The sequence below is a fragment of the Pseudophryne corroboree genome, chromosome 4 (assembly GCF_028390025.1).
Source record: "Pseudophryne corroboree isolate aPseCor3 chromosome 4, aPseCor3.hap2, whole genome shotgun sequence".
Lineage (NCBI taxonomy): Eukaryota > Metazoa > Chordata > Amphibia > Anura > Myobatrachidae > Pseudophryne > Pseudophryne corroboree.
Genome location: NC_086447.1, coordinates 603546108 through 603562933, shown reverse-complemented (window position 1 = coordinate 603562933; position 16826 = coordinate 603546108). Strand labels below are relative to the sequence as shown.

At 45.8% G+C, this 16826-nt stretch overlaps 1 protein-coding gene across 3 annotated transcripts in view; it reads left to right on the top strand.

The window, feature by feature from the left end:
- The window catches only part of NDUFAF7 (NADH:ubiquinone oxidoreductase complex assembly factor 7), a 133096-nt gene that overhangs the window by 79539 nt on the left and 36731 nt on the right, over positions 1 to 16826 (top strand). For all 3 annotated transcript variants that reach the window (XM_063917578.1, XM_063917577.1, XM_063917576.1), the window contains exons 6-7: positions 9560 to 9618; positions 13340 to 13453. In XM_063917578.1, the coding sequence (XP_063773648.1) occupies positions 9560 to 9618; positions 13340 to 13453 (173 nt within the window). The remainder of the gene's footprint in view (positions 1 to 9559; positions 9619 to 13339; positions 13454 to 16826) is intronic.

Genomic DNA, 16826 nt, shown 5'->3' with positions numbered 1-16826 from the left:
CGGTTACAGCAGCTCATTATTACAGAATATGGCGTGCCTATATAGGTTGGTGTGAAGCTCGGAAGTTTCCGACATCATCTTTCAAGTTATTCCGTCTTTTGTTATTTCTACAGACGGGGTTAGATGGAGGACTGCGTTTATCTACACTAAAGGTGCAGGTATCTGCTTATCAATGTAATTTCAAAAACGTTTGGCTCTATTGCCGTCTGTACACACTTTTCTGCAAGGAGTCCTCAGAGTACAGCCTCCATTCATTCCACCTACAGCGCCATGGGGCTTGAAGCTGGTTTTAGATTTCTTACAGTCTTCATATTTTGAACCCTTACAACAAGTGAATATTAAGTTTTTCACTTGGAAAACTATTTTTCTTCTAGCCCTAGCTTCGGCAAGTCGTGTTTCAACTTTGGGTGCCTTGTCATGCAAGCCACCGTATTTAATGTTTCATGATGACAGAGCGGATCTGCGGACGAATCCCGCTTTCTTGCCAAAGGTAGTGTCATCTTTTCACATCAATTAACCAATAGTAGTTCAATCAACCAATAGTAGGTCCTGTGTTAACAGGAAATTCTGAAACTTTGGTTGTGGTACGCGCATTACGCGTTTATGTATCCCGAACGTCTACATTTCGTAAGACGAATACGTTGATGCGGCCAAAGATGGGTTGGCCAGCTTCTAAGCAGATCTTATCCATATAGATTAAACTGACCATACGTCAAGCTTACCTTCATGCTAGGTTACAGCTGTTTCCATTAGTAACAGCTCATTCCACACGTTCTGTGGGAACTTCATGGGCAGCTGGTCGTGGGGCTTCTACGACGCAGTTTTGCCGTGCGGCTACATGGTCAGCAGTGCACACGTTGGTGCGCTTTTACAAGTTTGATACGTTGCGGCATCAGCTTCTAGCTTTGGCCGCCTAGTGTTACAGGTGCCAAACAGCTCTCCCGCCCACGGGGGAAGCTTTGGTACGTCCTAAGAGTACTCCAGTGACCCCTAGTGGATGAAAAAGAAAATAGGATTTTGGTACTTACCAGGTAAATCCTTTTCTTTGAATCCATAGGGGGCACTGGACGCCCACCCAGAGCAGTTTTACCTGGTTTGTGGTAAGTTCAGGGGATCTTATGGTAACACATTCTCACCGACTGGTTTAAACTTTCAAGTTCTATCGGTTATAGTGTCAACTGTTTAGTTGTCAGTAACGTTATGTGTCAACTTAATTGTTGTCCGTTATTTTATAATGTAAGTAATTCTCCATTGTTCACTTCTCTGTCGCTCCTATTCGGCTCAGTAAAAAACACTGAGGATCCTGGGAGTATGCAGGAGGGAAGTGGAGGGTTGCTCATTTAAATATTTAAATGTGCCTTCCTTTGCTACGCACCGTCCATATCCCAAGAGTACTCCAGTGCCCCCTATGGATTCAAAGAAAAGGATTTACCTGGTAAGTACCAAAATCCTATTTTCTCTAACGTCCTAGTGGATGCTGGGGACTCCGTAAGGACCATGGGGAATAGACTGGCTCCGCAGGAGACAGGGCACTCTAAGAAAGAATTAGGACTACTGGTGTGCACTGGCTCCTCCCTCTATGTCCCTCCTCCAGACCTCAGTTAGAATCTGTGCCCGGATAGAGCTGGGTGCATTTTAGTGAGCTCTCCTGAGCTTGCTAATAAAAAAATATTTTGTTAGGTTTTTTTATTTTCAGAGAGCTCTGCTGGCAACAGACTCTCTGCTACGTGGGACTGAGGGGAGAGAAGCAGACCTACTAACTGCGGATAGGTCATGCTTCTTAGGCTGCTGGACACCATTAGCTCCAGAGGGATCGAACACAGGAATGCACCCTTGGTCGTCCGATCCCGGAGCCGCGCCGCCGTCCCCCTCGCAGAGCCAGAAGACAGAAGCCGGCGAGAGAAGCAAGAAGACTTCAAAATCGGCGGCAGAAGACTCCAGTCTTCACATGAGGTAGCGCACAGCACTGCAGCTGTGCGCCATTGCTCCCACATTAAACCCACACACTCCGGTCACTGTAGGGTGCAGCGCGCAGGTGGGGGCGCCCTGGGCAGCAATTGAGTACCTCTTGGCATAATAGAGCATATATACAGTTGGGCACTGTATATATGCATGAGCCCCCACCATTATTTTACACAAAATCGCGGGACAGAAGCCCGCCGCTGAGGGGGCGGGGCTTCTTCCTCAGCACTCACCAGCGCCATTTTCTCTCCACAGCTCCGCTGAGGAAACTCCCCAGGCTCTCCCCTGCAGAATCACGGTAGAAAGAGGGTAAAAAGAGAGGGGGGGGGGGGCACATAAATTTAGCACAGAATCAATAATACAGCAGCTACTGGGTAAACACTAAGTTACTGTGTAATTCCTGGGTTATATAGCGCTGGGGTGTGTGCTGGCATACTCTCTCTCTGTCTCTCCAAAAGGCCTTGTGGGGGTTCTGTCCTCAAATAGAGCATCCCCTGTGTGTGTGGTGTGTCGGTACGCTTGTGTCGACATGTTTGACGAAGAAGGCTATGTGGAAGCAGAGCAGGTGCAGATGAATGTGGTGTCTCCGCCGACGGTGCCGACACCTGATTGGATGGATATGTGGAAGGTGTTAAATGATAATGTAAACTCCTTGCATAAAAGGTTGGATAAAGCTGAAGCCTTGGGACAGTCAGGGTCTCAACCCATGATCCTACAGCGCAGAGGCCGTCAGGGTCTCAGAAGCGCCCACTATCCCAGATTGTTGACACAGATATCGACACGGATTGTGACTTCAGTGTCGATGGCGATGATGCAAAGTTGCAGCCTAAAATGGCTAAAGCCATCCGCTACATGATTATAGCAATGAAGGATGTATTGCACATTTCAGAGGAAAACCCTGTCCCTGACAAGAGGGTTTATATGTTTGGGGAAAAAAGGCAAGAAGCGAATTTTCCCCCTTCACATGAGTTAAATGAGTTATGTGAAAAAGCTTGGGATTCTCCTGATAGGAAAGTGCAGATTTCCAAACGGTTACTTATGGCGTATCCTTTCCCGCCAACGGACAGGTTACGCTGGGAATCCTCCCCTAGGGTAGACAAAGCTTTGACACGCTTATCTAAGAAGGTGGCCCTGCCGTCACAGGATACGGCCACCCTAAAAGATCCTGCGGATAGGAAGCAGGAAGGTATCCTGAAGTCCGTTTATACACATTCAGGTACCCTACTGAGGCCGGCAATTGCGTCGGCCTGGATGTGTAGTGCTGTAGCAGCATGGACAGATACTCTGTCTGAGGAACTTGATACCTTGGACAAGGATACTATATTACTGACCCCGGGGCATATAAAAGACGCTGTCGTATATATGAGGGATGCCCAGAGAGACATTTGCCTACTGGGCTCTAGAATAAATGCAATGTCAATTTCTGCCAGAAGGGTCCTCTGGACTCGGCAATGGACAGGTGATGCCGACTCAAAAAAGCACATGGAGGTTTTACCTTATAAGGGTGAGGAATTGTTTGGGGACGGTCTCTCGGACCTAGTTTCCACAGCTACGGCTGGGAAGTCAATTTTTTTGCCATATATTCCCTCACAACCTAAAAAAGCACCGTATTACCAAATGCAGTCCTTTCGATCGCAAAGAGGCAAGAAAGTCCGAGGTGCGTCTTTTCTTGCCAGAGGCAGGAGTAGAGGAAAGAGGCTGCACAATACAGCTAGTTCCCAGGAACAGAAGTCCTCCCCGGCTTCCACTAAGTCCACCGCATGACGCTGGGGCTCCACAGGTGGAGCCAGGAGCGGTGGGGGCGCGTCTCCGAAATTTCAGCCACCAGTGGGTTCGCTCACAGGTGGATCCCTGGGCTATACAGATTGTGTCTCAGGGATACAAGCTGGAATTCGAAGTGGTGCCCCCTCACCGTTACCTCAAATCGGCCCTGCCAGCTTCCCACATAGAAAGGGAAGTAGTGTTAGCGGCAATTCACAAATTACATCTCCAGCAGGTGGTGGTACAGGTTCCCCTCCCTCAACAGGGAAGGGGTTACTATTCCACAATGTTTGTGGTTCCGAAACCGGACGGTTCGGTCAGACCCAAATTGAATTTAAAATCCCTGAACATTTACCTGAAAAGGTTCAAGTTCAAGATGGAATCGCTCAGGGCGGTCATTGCGAGCCTCGAAGAGGGGGATTTTATGGTGTCTCTGGACATAAAGGATGCTTACCTGCATGTCCCCATTTATCCACCTCATCAGGAGTACCTCAGATTTGTGGTACAGGACTGTCATTACCAATTCCAGACGTTGCCGTTTGGTTTGTCCACGGCACCGAGAATATTTACCAAGGTAATGGCGGAAATGATGGTGCTTCTGCGAAAGCAAGGAGTTACAATTATCCCATACTTGGACGATCTCCTCATAAAGGCGAGGTCCAGAGAGCAGTTGCTGATCAGCATAGCACACTCTCGGGAGGTGTTACAACAGCACGGCTGGATTCTGAATATTCCAAAGTTGCAGCTGATTCCTACGACGAGACTGCCCTTCCTGGGCATGATTCTGGACACAGACCAGAAGAAGGTGTTTCTCCCGGAGGAGAAGGCCCAGGAGCTCGTGACTCTGGTCAGAGACCTCTTAAAACCAAAACGGGTGTCGGTGCATCAATGCACGCGAGTCCTGGGAAAGATGGTGGCGTCATACGAAGCCATTCCCTTCGGCAGGTTCCATGCGAGGACCTTTCAGTGGGATCTGTTGGACAAGTGGTCCGGATCGCATCTTCAGATGCATCGGCTGATCACCCTATCCCCCAGGGCCAGGGTGTCTCTTCTGTGGTGGCTGCAGAGTGCTCACCTTCTCGATGGCCACGGGTTCGGCATACAGGACTGGGTCCCGGTGACCACGGATGCAAGCCTCCGAGGGTGGGGGGGGCAGTCACTCAGGGAAGAAACTTCCAGGGGCTGTGGTCAAGTCAGGAGACTTGTCTGCACATCAATATCCTGGAACTAAGGGCCATATACAACGCCCTGAGTCAAGCAGAGCCTCTGCTTCGCAACCAACCGGTGCTGATTCAGTCAGACAACATCACCGCAGTGGCTCATGTAAACCGCCAGGGCGGCACAAGAAGCAGGGTGGCGATGGCAGAAGCCACCAGAATTCTTCGCTGGGCGGAGAATCACGTGCAAGCACTGTCAGCAGTGTTCATTCCGGGAGTGGACTACTGGGAAGCAGACTTCCTCAGCAGGCACGACCTCCACCCGGGAGAGTGGGGACTTCATCAAGAAGTCTTCACACAGATTACAAATCGATGGGAACTGCCACAGGTGGACATGATGGCATCCCGCCTCAACAAAAAGCTACAAAGGTATTGCGCCAGGTCAAGAGACCCTCAGGCGATAGCTGTGGATGCACTAGTGACACCGTGGGTGTTCCAGTCGGTTTATGTGTTTCCTCCTCTTCCTCTCATACCCAAGGTGCTGAGAATCGTAAGAAAAAGAGGAGTGAGAACAATACTCATTGTTCCGGATTGGCCAAGAAGGACTTGGTATCCGGAACTGCAAGAAATGCTCACAGAGGACCCATGGCCTCTGCCTCTCAGACAGGATCTGTTGCAACAGGGGCCCTGTCTGTTCCAAGACTTACCGCTGCTGCGTTTGACGGCATGGCGGTTGAACGCCGGATCCTAGCGGAAAAAGGCATTCCAGATGAAGTTATTCCTACGCTGATAAAGGCAAGGAAGGACGTGACAGCAAAACATTATCACCGTATATGGAGAAAATATGTTGCTTGGTGTGAGGCCAGGAAGGCCCCTACAGAGGAATTCCAGCTGGGCCGTTTTCTTCACTTCCTACATTCGGGAGTGACTATGGGCTTAAAATTAGGGTCCATCAAGGTCCAGATTTCGGCCCTATCCATTTTCTTTCAAAAGGAACTTTCTCTTCCTGAAGTTCAGACGTTTGTAAAGGGAGTGCTGCATATTCAGCCCCCTTTTGTGCCACCAGTGGCACCTTGGGATCTTAACGTGGTGTTGAGTTTCCTGAAATCTCACTGGTTTGAGCCACTTAAGACCGTGGAGTTAAAATTTCTCACGTGGAAGGTGGTCATGCTATTGGCCTTAGCTTCGGCTAGGCAGGTGTCAGAATTGGCAGCTTTGTCATGTAAAAGCCCCTATCTGGTTTTCCATATGGACAGGGCAGAATTACGGACTCGTCCGCAATTTCTGCCTAAGGTGGTGTCATCTTTTCATTTGAACCAACCTATTGTGGTGCCTGCGGCTACTCGTGACTTGGAGGATTCCAAGTTACTAGATGTAGTCAGGGCTTTGAAGATTTATGTAGCCAGAACGGCTGGAGTCAGGAAAACTGACTCGCTGTTTATCCTGTATGCATCCAACAAGCTGGGTGCTCCTGCTTCAAAGCAAACTATTGCTCGCTGGATCTGTAACACGATTCAGCAGGCTCATTCTGCGGCTGGATTGCCGCCTCCAAAATCAGTAAAAGCCCATTCCACAAGGAAGGTGGGCTCTTCTTGGGCGGCTGCCTGAGGGGTCTCGGCATTACAGCTTTGCCGAGCAGCTACTTGGTCGGGTTCAAACACTTTTGCAAAGTTCTACAAGTTTGATACCCTGGCTGAGGAGGACCTTGTGTTTGCTCATTCGGTGCTACAGAGTCATCCGCACTCTCCCGCCCGTTTGGGAGCTTTGGTATAATCCCCATGGTCCTTACGGAGTCCCCAGCATCCACTAGGACGTTAGAGAAAATAAGATTTTACTTACCGGTAAATCTATTTCTCGCAGTCCGTAGTGGATGCTAGCGCCGTCCCAAGTGCGGATTTCTTCTGCAATACTTGTATATAGTTATTGCTTAAATAAGGGTTATGTTATGTTTGCATCAGGTTGTCTGATGCTCTGTTGTTGTTCATACTGTTAACTGGGTAAGTGTATCACGAGTTATACGGTGTGATTGGTGTGGCTGGTATGAGTCTTACCCTGGATTCCGAAATCCTTTCCTTGTACTGTCAGCTCTTCCGGGCACAGTTTCCTTAACTGAGGTCTGGAGGAGGGACATAGAGGGAGGAGCCAGAGCACACCAGTATCCAAATTCTTTCTTAAAGTGCCCTGTCTCCTGCGGAGCCCGTCTATTCCCCATGGTCCTTACGGAGTCCCCAGCATCCACTACGGACTACGAGAAATAGATTTACCGGTGAGTAAAATCTTATTTTTTCTCTCAATCAGGTCACATTTCCTATCGCATTCCTGGTACAGCTAATCTTGTTACTTGTTGGTAGAAGGCAGGATGTGCAGGTGGGGGTTTCCAGAGAGGGGTGGAGCCAAGCACAGGGGTGAAGAATGAGGTGACCCAGTATATGCCGGGTCCGTTAAACTAATGTAGATGGATAGTAGTCATAGAGCAATTTCCTTCTAAAAGTGGGATGTACCGACACCTGTCAGAGTAGCAACGGCAGAATCCGGACAGCCGTCATCCCTACCTCAGGGGTAGGTTATGGTTAGGCTGCAAGGGGGGTTGAGCTGCTGGAAGGGAGGGTTTGATTCATTCTTTGAGGAAGCCCCTGTGGGAGGAGCGAAACGCGTCAGAGGCTGATTTTGTTGGACCCCAGCTGGAGTTAGACCCGCATCACGTACCGGCTGTAACATTCTTCTGCCTGGTCATTTGATTTTGAGTGGAGAGGAGCCGCATACCGGTGCCCGCAAACGGCACGGAGAGGTGGATACCCGTGGAGCATCGTGACGGAGCAGGTTTAGTCACAACGGGCGCCATTGCAGGTGCCGTTTTTCCCCGCAGTTACAAGCCACTGTGGTGGTCGTCGGGATGCACTTCTGCTGATACCACTTGCTCTCACCTCACGTAAGATTCCGGTTACAAAAGGCTCTTATTCATTTCATCGTTATATGTTGGATTTTTATATCCTAAAGAACTTTGATACAAAGTGACTATCTATTGGAAACCATTAATATATGGGTCTTACCAGCAGCTACACTTGATTCAATTTTTTTATTTCATCAATTAAGTCATATAGCTATAGAGCTTGTTTTTACACTTCTGTGCACAGATTATGCTTCAAGTCCACCTCCATTTATTAGAAAGTATATATACTTGTCATTTTTTGATGTTTAAACTTTTAAGACCGGTCTTGTTTTATGATACATGATAATTCATACAATATTAAATATATTTTTAATTTTATAGTTGTCTGTTATTCTTGTCAGTCATATCTTGTAATTATATAATTATAGCGCAAGAGTTATTACAAATTGGAATCCCGAATATAAGTGTCAGGGGTAGGTTAGGGTTAGGCTGCAGGGGGGGGTTGAGCTGCTGGAAGGGAGGGTTAGGGTCTAGGCTGTGGGAGGGGAGGGTTAGGGGGTGGGAGGGTACAAGGTTAGTATACTTCCCTATAACTGTCGGGTGTGTGGCTGTCGGGATACCGGCTTCGGTACAGCCCCTAAAAATGTATTAGAGAATCACCACTATATAGAAATATGACAATGCCAGGTGCTGGACATTGAAGTGGTCTACCAGAAGCCAGCATAAGGAAAACAATATCCATACTAATATAATAATAAAATATATATACACACACACATACACTTAAACGTGAAATACCTGGCTTTATTATGCACTAACAAGTGCTTCCAAGACTAGGATCAGGCAGTGGGCTAAGATAGAAAGCAGCAGCGAGTAGAGGGACTGAGTCAGAGGTTACAGCAGCTACCAAGATACAGGCAGTGACTGAGGACAAGTGCACGTCCCGTGATTCGCGGGTCTTCGAAAGGGGTGGATCCCAATGCCGAAGGGACGGGGCTTAAATTGTGGGCCGCTGCAGCGGTTTCTTCATATGGAAAAAAAAGCTATATTGGTGTGTCAGGGGGGGTTCTGGGTATTTAGAAACCCCCCTGCGTGCAGTAGTGGAAGGAGATGAGTTTGGTACTTATGTACAGTTGATAGTTTCACATCTGCGACCAACTGAATGAGTAGCAAATTGTGATTTTATTTCTTTACCCGAACACATTTTATGTTTTGCATTTCTTTGAATGAGGTTCTCAAACTCCACAGACATATGGACCTAGTCTGAATAATACCCAAGACATTAGCACTGCTGCAATGCTAAGAACGGTGCTGTTTGACTTTACCTGGTATGTGTTCGGTTGTAGAGTTGTTTGGTTTTATTTATAAAAAAAAAAAAAGTTTATTACACCATTGCAGATGTAGATGCAAAGAGACTGAAGGAAAAATAGTTTTATACTGTACTATTAATTTATTGAGTAAAGAATTCCAGGAACTATAAAGCCCCTGTTTTATATTATTTGACACCTTTATTATTGCATGTGATATTTTATTAGACCTAGTGGTCTGTTTTCTAAGCCTTTGAGAGAGATATAGTGGACGGAGATAAAGTACCAGCCAATCCGCTCCTACCTGCTATGTTACAGGCTGTGTCTGAATAATGACCGTTAGGTGCTGGTTGGTTGGTACTTTCTCCTCGTCCACTTTATCTCCCAGGTGTAGTAAAGAGATCCTTTGGTGTTTAAATTTGTTGGGGGTTTTTATGTGTGAAGTGAAAACAAAGAATATAATTTTTTTTTTTCCCCATTAGGATATACATTTTGCATAGCACATGAATTCTTTGATGCATTACCCATACATAAATTACAGGTAATGATATATAGTGTGTGTGTGTGTGTGTGTGTGTGTGTGTGTGTGTGTGTGTGTGTGTGTGTGTATGTATGTATGTATGTATGTATGTATGTATATATATATATATATATATATATATATATATATATAATTTGTTGTTATTATGTGAACTATTAAAAAATGGCATACTGGTATGTGTACTTTTCTTGTAGTTTTGGAAAATGTAACATTATTACAGCCTGAATAAAAGCCTGATTTACTAGCATGTACAACAGTATTCGGACAAAACCGCTGTAAAATTGCACTCAGTCTCTGTGTCCTATACGCAGAATCATTCACGTCAGCTGTTTTGGGAATGAAATGGTACATGGGATGGCCATACACTCATTAATACTGATAGCCATCTTCTGTGCAGCTATAAATGTTTAACTACTGTACATGTAAGAAAGTTAATTTTAGTAGAAACTGTACATCTGTAACACAAACTAATGGTGGAATTCAGTTAGTCGCGGTAGATTACAGTGGGCTAATTGATCCCCCGGGACTATCCACTTAACCCAGAAGGCAGAAGTTATCAGGGATTCTCTTTCACTTAGTTCAGAGGGTTGAAAAAATCCCTGATAACTTGGTGGTTAACAAGTGGCGCTAGAGCATTAATGCGCAAATCCGTGAACTTGTCATGGATTCTGTGCATTATTAACACCCATTAACCTGTGTTAACGCCTGTTAACACTGTACTTTAACGTGCGTTAACAAGGTTATCGGGGGAATTCAGGAGTCAAATTAAATAGCCCTGGGCGTGAAAGCCTGAAGCTAACTCCTCTTTTCACCCACAGTAATTTACAGCAGGTAATTGAATTCCCCCCTAAATTTATTTACTATTTATTTATTAACCATTTCTTATATAGCACAGCATATTCCATTGTGCTTCACAATTGGAACAACAGTAATAACACAAAACTGGGTATTAGCAGACAGACATAGTGGTAGGAAGGCTCTGCTCTCAAGATTACAATCTATAAGGAAATAGCACCTACCCTTGTGTATCATTGCCTATCTATTGAATAATGATCCAGCCAAATTGACAAGTTTCTTGGGCTGAAGAAAAAGAAAATACTGTATGTGAGGATGAGTAGACTGTACTGAGGGGATGTAATTAGATATGCAGTGTTATATGGTTATGATTTTATGGTTTACTTAGATGTCTGTTAAATATGCAGATATTTTGTAGGTGACAAATCATTAATTGTAATAGTGTACTGACCTATTCATTGTAGTCATGTAGACAAGGCATAGATGGCCTGGGCATCTGAAGAAATCTATCAGGGCTCTGTAGTGTAAATGCCAAATTGCTTTCTAACAAATATTTAAAATGACTGCTCTAATATATACTGCAGACGCCAGGCGCATCTTATTACCATATACGATAAAAGTGCGCTGTACGTCGCAAAACACTACATCCCTTAAGAGAAAACAATACAGCCACACATGGGGGTCGATTCAATTCAGCAACAGTTGAATAGCGCCGGGAGTTTGCTCCCGACGCTATTCAATTCAGCTCCAGTTAAGTCGGCGATGCCCGTTCTCGACGACTTAACAGGTAGTTTGTCGGGAGAACGAGCATTCTCCGACTTAACTACCCGCGGTGATGCTGATTCCCGACAGAATCAGCCTCGCGCCGGCCGCGCGGCAGCACTTTTGTAATTTTTCTTCTCTCATCCCCCGGGGATGAGAGAAGAATTTCCGACAATTGAGGGTCAGTCGTCGCTGTATTGAATAGCGCCGGGAACAAACTCCCGGTGCTATTCAACTGTTGCCGAATTGAATCGACCCCATTGTCTGAGTTCCAAAGCTCATTGATGTATATATTTGTTATTAAAAGGATATGTATTCAATATATCACAATGTACAGTATATATATATAGTTACAAAAAACTATATCAAGGCTATGCAGCAACTTTTAAATGTACTTTTACATCTACTTAACAGATAAACAATCCAATCTGAATCAAACACAATATGACTTATTTGAACTTTGTTTTGCAACAATAAAAATACGCTTTAGCATCTTAAATATTATGAGAAACACATTGTCCCTTGAATTTTTTCATATCATCGGCTTACTGATAACACAACAGGACACACAGATATGATTTTCTCAGCGTCACGATGCGTCCACCACAAGCTGATCGACCACAGCGTCGCGTTTGTAATGTACAGTGCATCATTAAGACCGTGATATCGCGGATGGGCCCTCATCTGTAAATACCAAATTGCTTTCTAACAAATATTTAAAATGCCCGCTCTAATATATATTGTAAACGCCTGCACATCTTATTACCATGTGCCATGAATGTGCGCTATACATCACATAACACTGCATCTCATAAGAGAAAACAATACACCCACACATTATCTGAGTTCCAAAGCTCATTGATGTATATATTTGTTATTAAAAGGATATGTATTCAATATATCACAATGTACAGTATATATATAGGTACATGGTTACAATTTATATAATAAGCAGTTAATACAAACTAAATCAAATACATACATGGTCAGCGATACAATTACCATATTATGCTCAATGCTTTCTACGCTCCAGTTCCTCCATCTTTATCTGTGTCTCAACTCCAGCTAGCAGAAGCAAAATATTACCAACACTCCATCTCGCTCAGGACCCAGGGGAAAAAGTACTGAGACTTCTGTGTGTCTCTTCAGCAATACACTGTGTAGTTTGGGGGAGTGCACAGACTAGTCTAGGGGAGGAAACTTTCTCATTCATGATGAGTCACTGATCGGTTCATATGCAAACATGGTTCAGCCTTGAAGACATCAAAAGGGCTGGCATGAGTTTCCTGTCCATCACATGCTTGGAATATCCATTGTTCTAATAAGAGTGACTTCAGCTTTCATACATTTAATCATAACTACTCATAGCAATGTGCTACAACTTAATAACAAGCATCAAATGAATCTACACATTAATCTGGTTTCTGTAATACCAAACACGACATGTCTATCTTGCTTTGTTCCAATAATACAGATACATGACGTTACTCCATTAAATACATTTAAAACATTATGATGTCTGGCGCTTGATATGTTATAATTATGTGCTGTATGAAATATGTGTTGAATCTATCTCTGTGGCATGTCTGTGTAAATGCGTATGTTACCGTATATTGCTGTGCTCGCTGCGCGTATTTGCAGGCATAGCGACTCATGTGTGGAGTCTGTATGTTCTTTCTATGTAATATTTTGGACTTCGACAGTAGATACTAGGTCCATGTAGCTGGACAGCTGAAGAAATCTATCAGGGCTCTGTAGGTGCTGGGCTCATGCTTTGTATGGAGTAATAGGAAGTGGCTGCTTGCTAAGGTTAATGAAAAGTGCTCTAGAAACTTTAGGACCTTTAAAAATTTTCCTATGGAGCCCTTAACATTGATTATTATATAGTGTCCCATCAAAGATCCAACTAAAAGCTTCTTTGGTTAGCTTTTTTAAAAAAAATTTTTTTATATATTTTGTTCAGTCTTCTAGTTTAGAGGGGGTTTAGACATGTAATTATTGTACCCCATGCTGTCCTGTATAAATATCTTATTCGTCAAGGAGTAGTGTGACCACTTAGAATAGAGCATGAGGCTGCTGACAATGCCGTGAATTCATGTGATGCACCACTGCCTCTGAGCCTTTTTATCTTTTATTTTATTTATTTATTTGTTTCTTTTTATAGAAAACTCAAGATGGATGGCGAGAAGTTCTAATTGATATTGACCCAGACAATCCACATAAACTAAGATTTGTCCTTGGTTCTACCAATTCTCTTGTTGCAAGAACGTTTATTCAGGTTCTTCTTTAGTTTTTATTTTAGAAGAGTAAAGTATGGTGTAAACTCCCACTTTGACAGCACGGTTCTTCTAAAAACTATAATAATTCTGTCCAAGACATTCTGTTTTATATAGTTTTTTTGGTTTTCTCTTATGTCCTAGTGGATACTTGGATCTTGTACTTTAGTAGCATGGTGTATAGATCGGGTCCTTTTGGAGTGTGGCACTTTAAAACATTTAGTGTGTGTATGTGTGTGCTGGCTCCTCCCCTCTATGCCCCTCCTACCAGACTCAGTTTAGAAAAATGTGCCCAAGGAGCCGGGTGCACTTCGCTGGAGCTCCAGAGATTTTTCTTTAAATTTAATTTAGTTTATTATTTTCAGGTAGCTCTGCTTGGCAACCAGCCTACCTGCTTCATGGGACTTAGAGGGGAAACCGAACCAACCTCCTGAGGGTTAATGGTTCGTAATCCCAGCTGACAGGACACTGAGCTCCTGATCACACATCGTTAATATGTGTGCCCACGCCAGCAGCTAGCCGCCACCCTCTAAGAGATGCCGAAGACCAGGTGCGGTGAGTGTTACACCGGGGTCCCGGTTAGCGGGTCCCCGGTGCAGTTTTGGTGGCATGTCGCGCGGCAGTCACGGGCCCGCCGCGGACGAACTGGCTCTGGGCTATTGCCCCACAGTGTTCACTGTCTCAAGGCTTTGTGTGTACTGTTTGAGATACATCTACTTGTGTTTCTTGTTAAACGTGGGCAGTATAAACTGTAGGGACCGCGCGCCATTACAAGGGGCAGGGCTTCCCGGGGCGGGACCACCGGGAAGGCGCCATTTCCTGCTGCTGTGGGCCTGACAGGCTGCATGATCGCTGCTCTTCCAGGACCCACGCTGTTACAAGCTGTACAACTGGTACCAGGGGGTCATAGGAAGGGGGGAGCACGCCAGCGGTAGCGCCTCTGCTCTGTTATCAGGTCATACACATACTTTTACACATTATGCTGCTGTGTTCTGTGTGCTGGTCTCTGTTTCTCAGTGTCACTCCAGGGGCTCTCTAGGGTCTGTGTGGAGGTGTTGGGTCAGTGAGCTGCGCTGTATTACAGTTGTGAAGGATGTCTGTGGACATGGTTATGTGTGCTGCTTGTATCTCTATCCTGTCTTCTGCGGGGTCACTTATGTGTGAGCAATGTTCCTTATCTCCACTGGGACACTGTTCACAAGCACCTGACTGGTTGGATAGCTTTAAAAGCATGATTCAAAATGTAAATTCAGAATTAGCTGCAGCTAAGAGAGAGAAACAGGTGTTAAAACACTCAATTGATTGTGTCGCTAAAGCAGCAGATACCAAGAAGGCTTCTCAGCCCCCTCTAGTGGCTTCACGTAAACGCTCACTGCCACAGGTTCTCCAGTCTTATTCTGATTCTGATCAGCCAGATGTGGATGACGATGATATGGAGGAGGACAGCTCTCTGTCCCCTGGGGTGGAGGCTCTCATCTTGCGGTAAGGGAGGTCCTCTACATATCGGATCAGGAGGCGGAACCAGATGAGGAGTTATACTTTAATGTTAAACCCAAGAGTTCAGCTACCTTTCCGGTGTCTCTGGCCAGGGGAGGTTGGTTAAACCCTGATAAAAAATGTTAAATTCCTCAGAGGTTTTTATCTACCTTTCTCTGACGTCCTAGTGGATGCTGGGGACTCCGTAAGGACCATGGGGAATAGCGGGCTCCGCAGGAGACTGGGCACTCTAAAGAAATTTAGTACTATCTGGTGTGCACTGGCTCCTCCCTCTATGCCCCTCCTCCAGACCTCAGTTAGTTAGAATCTGTGCCCGGCCAGAGCTGGGTGCTTTTAGTGAGCTCTCCTGAGCTTGCTAATAAGAAAGTATTTTAGTTAGGTTTTTTATTTTCAGAGAGCTTCTGCTGGCAACAGACTCTCTGCTACGTGGGACTGAGGGGAGAGAAGCAAACCTACTAACTGCGGCTAGGTTGCGCTTCTTAGGCTACTGGACACCATTAGCTCCAGAGGGATTGAACACAGGACCTGACTTTGTCGTCCGTTCCCGGAGCCGCGCCGCCGTCCCCCTCGCAGAGCCAGAAGACAAAAGCCGGCAGAAGCGGAGAAGACATCGAAATCGGCGGCAGAAGACTCCTGTCTTCACATGAGGTAGCGCACAGCACTGCAGCTGTGCGCCATTGCGCCCACACTAACCCACACACTCCGGTCACTGTAGGGTGCAGGGCGCAGGGGGGGGGGGGCGCCCTGGGCAGCAATTGTTACCTCCTGGCGAATGCTGCATATAAACAGTGGCACACTGTTATATGTATGAGCCCCCGCCTTTTATTTTACAAGAAATCGCGGGACAGAAGCCCGCCGCTGAGGGGGCGGGGCCTTCGTCCTCAGCACTCACCAGCGCCATTTTCCTTACACAGCTCCGCTGAGAGGAAGCTCCCCAGGCTCTCCCCTGCAGAATCACGGTAGAAGGGTAAAAAAGAGAGGGGGGGCACATAAATTTAGGCGCATAAATCATAATACAGCAGCTACTGGGTAAACACTAAGTTACTGTGTAATCCCTGGGTTATATAGCGCTGGGGTGTGTGCTGGCATACTCTCTCTCTGTCTCTCCAAAAGGCCTTGTGGGGGTCCTGTCCTCATTTAGAGCTTCCCCTGTGTGTGTGGTGTGTCGGTACGCATGTGTCGACATGTTTGTCGAGAGGGCTATGTGGAGGCAGAGCAAGTACAGTTGACTGACGTGTCGCCGCCGACGGTGCCGACACCTGATTGGATGGATATGTGGAAGGTGTTAAATGATAATGTACACTCCTTACATAAAAGGTTGGATGATGCCTCGGGCCAGTCAGGGTCTCAACCCATGCCTGATCCTACAGCGCAGAGGCCCACAGGGTCTCAAAAGCGCCCACTATCCAAAATGGTTGACACAGATGTCGACACGGATTCTGACTCCAGTGTCGACGACGATGATGCAAAATTGCAACCAAAAATGTCAAAAGCTATACGTTACATGATTATAGCGATGAGGATATTTTACACATATCAGAGGTAAACCCTGTCCCTGACAAGAGGGTTTATATGTATGGGGAGAAAAAGCAAGAGGTGACTTTTCCCCCTTCACATGAGTTAAATGAGTTATGTGAAAGAGCGTGGGATTCCCCAGATAAGAAAGTCCTGATTTCCAAAAGGTTACTTATGGCGTACCCTTTCCCGCCAGAGGACAGGGTGCGCTGGGAATCATCCCCTAGGGTAGATAAAGCTCTGACACGCTTATCTAAGAAGGTGGCCCTGCCGTCGCAGGATACGGCCACCCTAAAGGATCCTGCAGATAGAAAGCAGGAAAGTATCCTGAAATCTGTTTATACACATTCAGGGACTCTACTG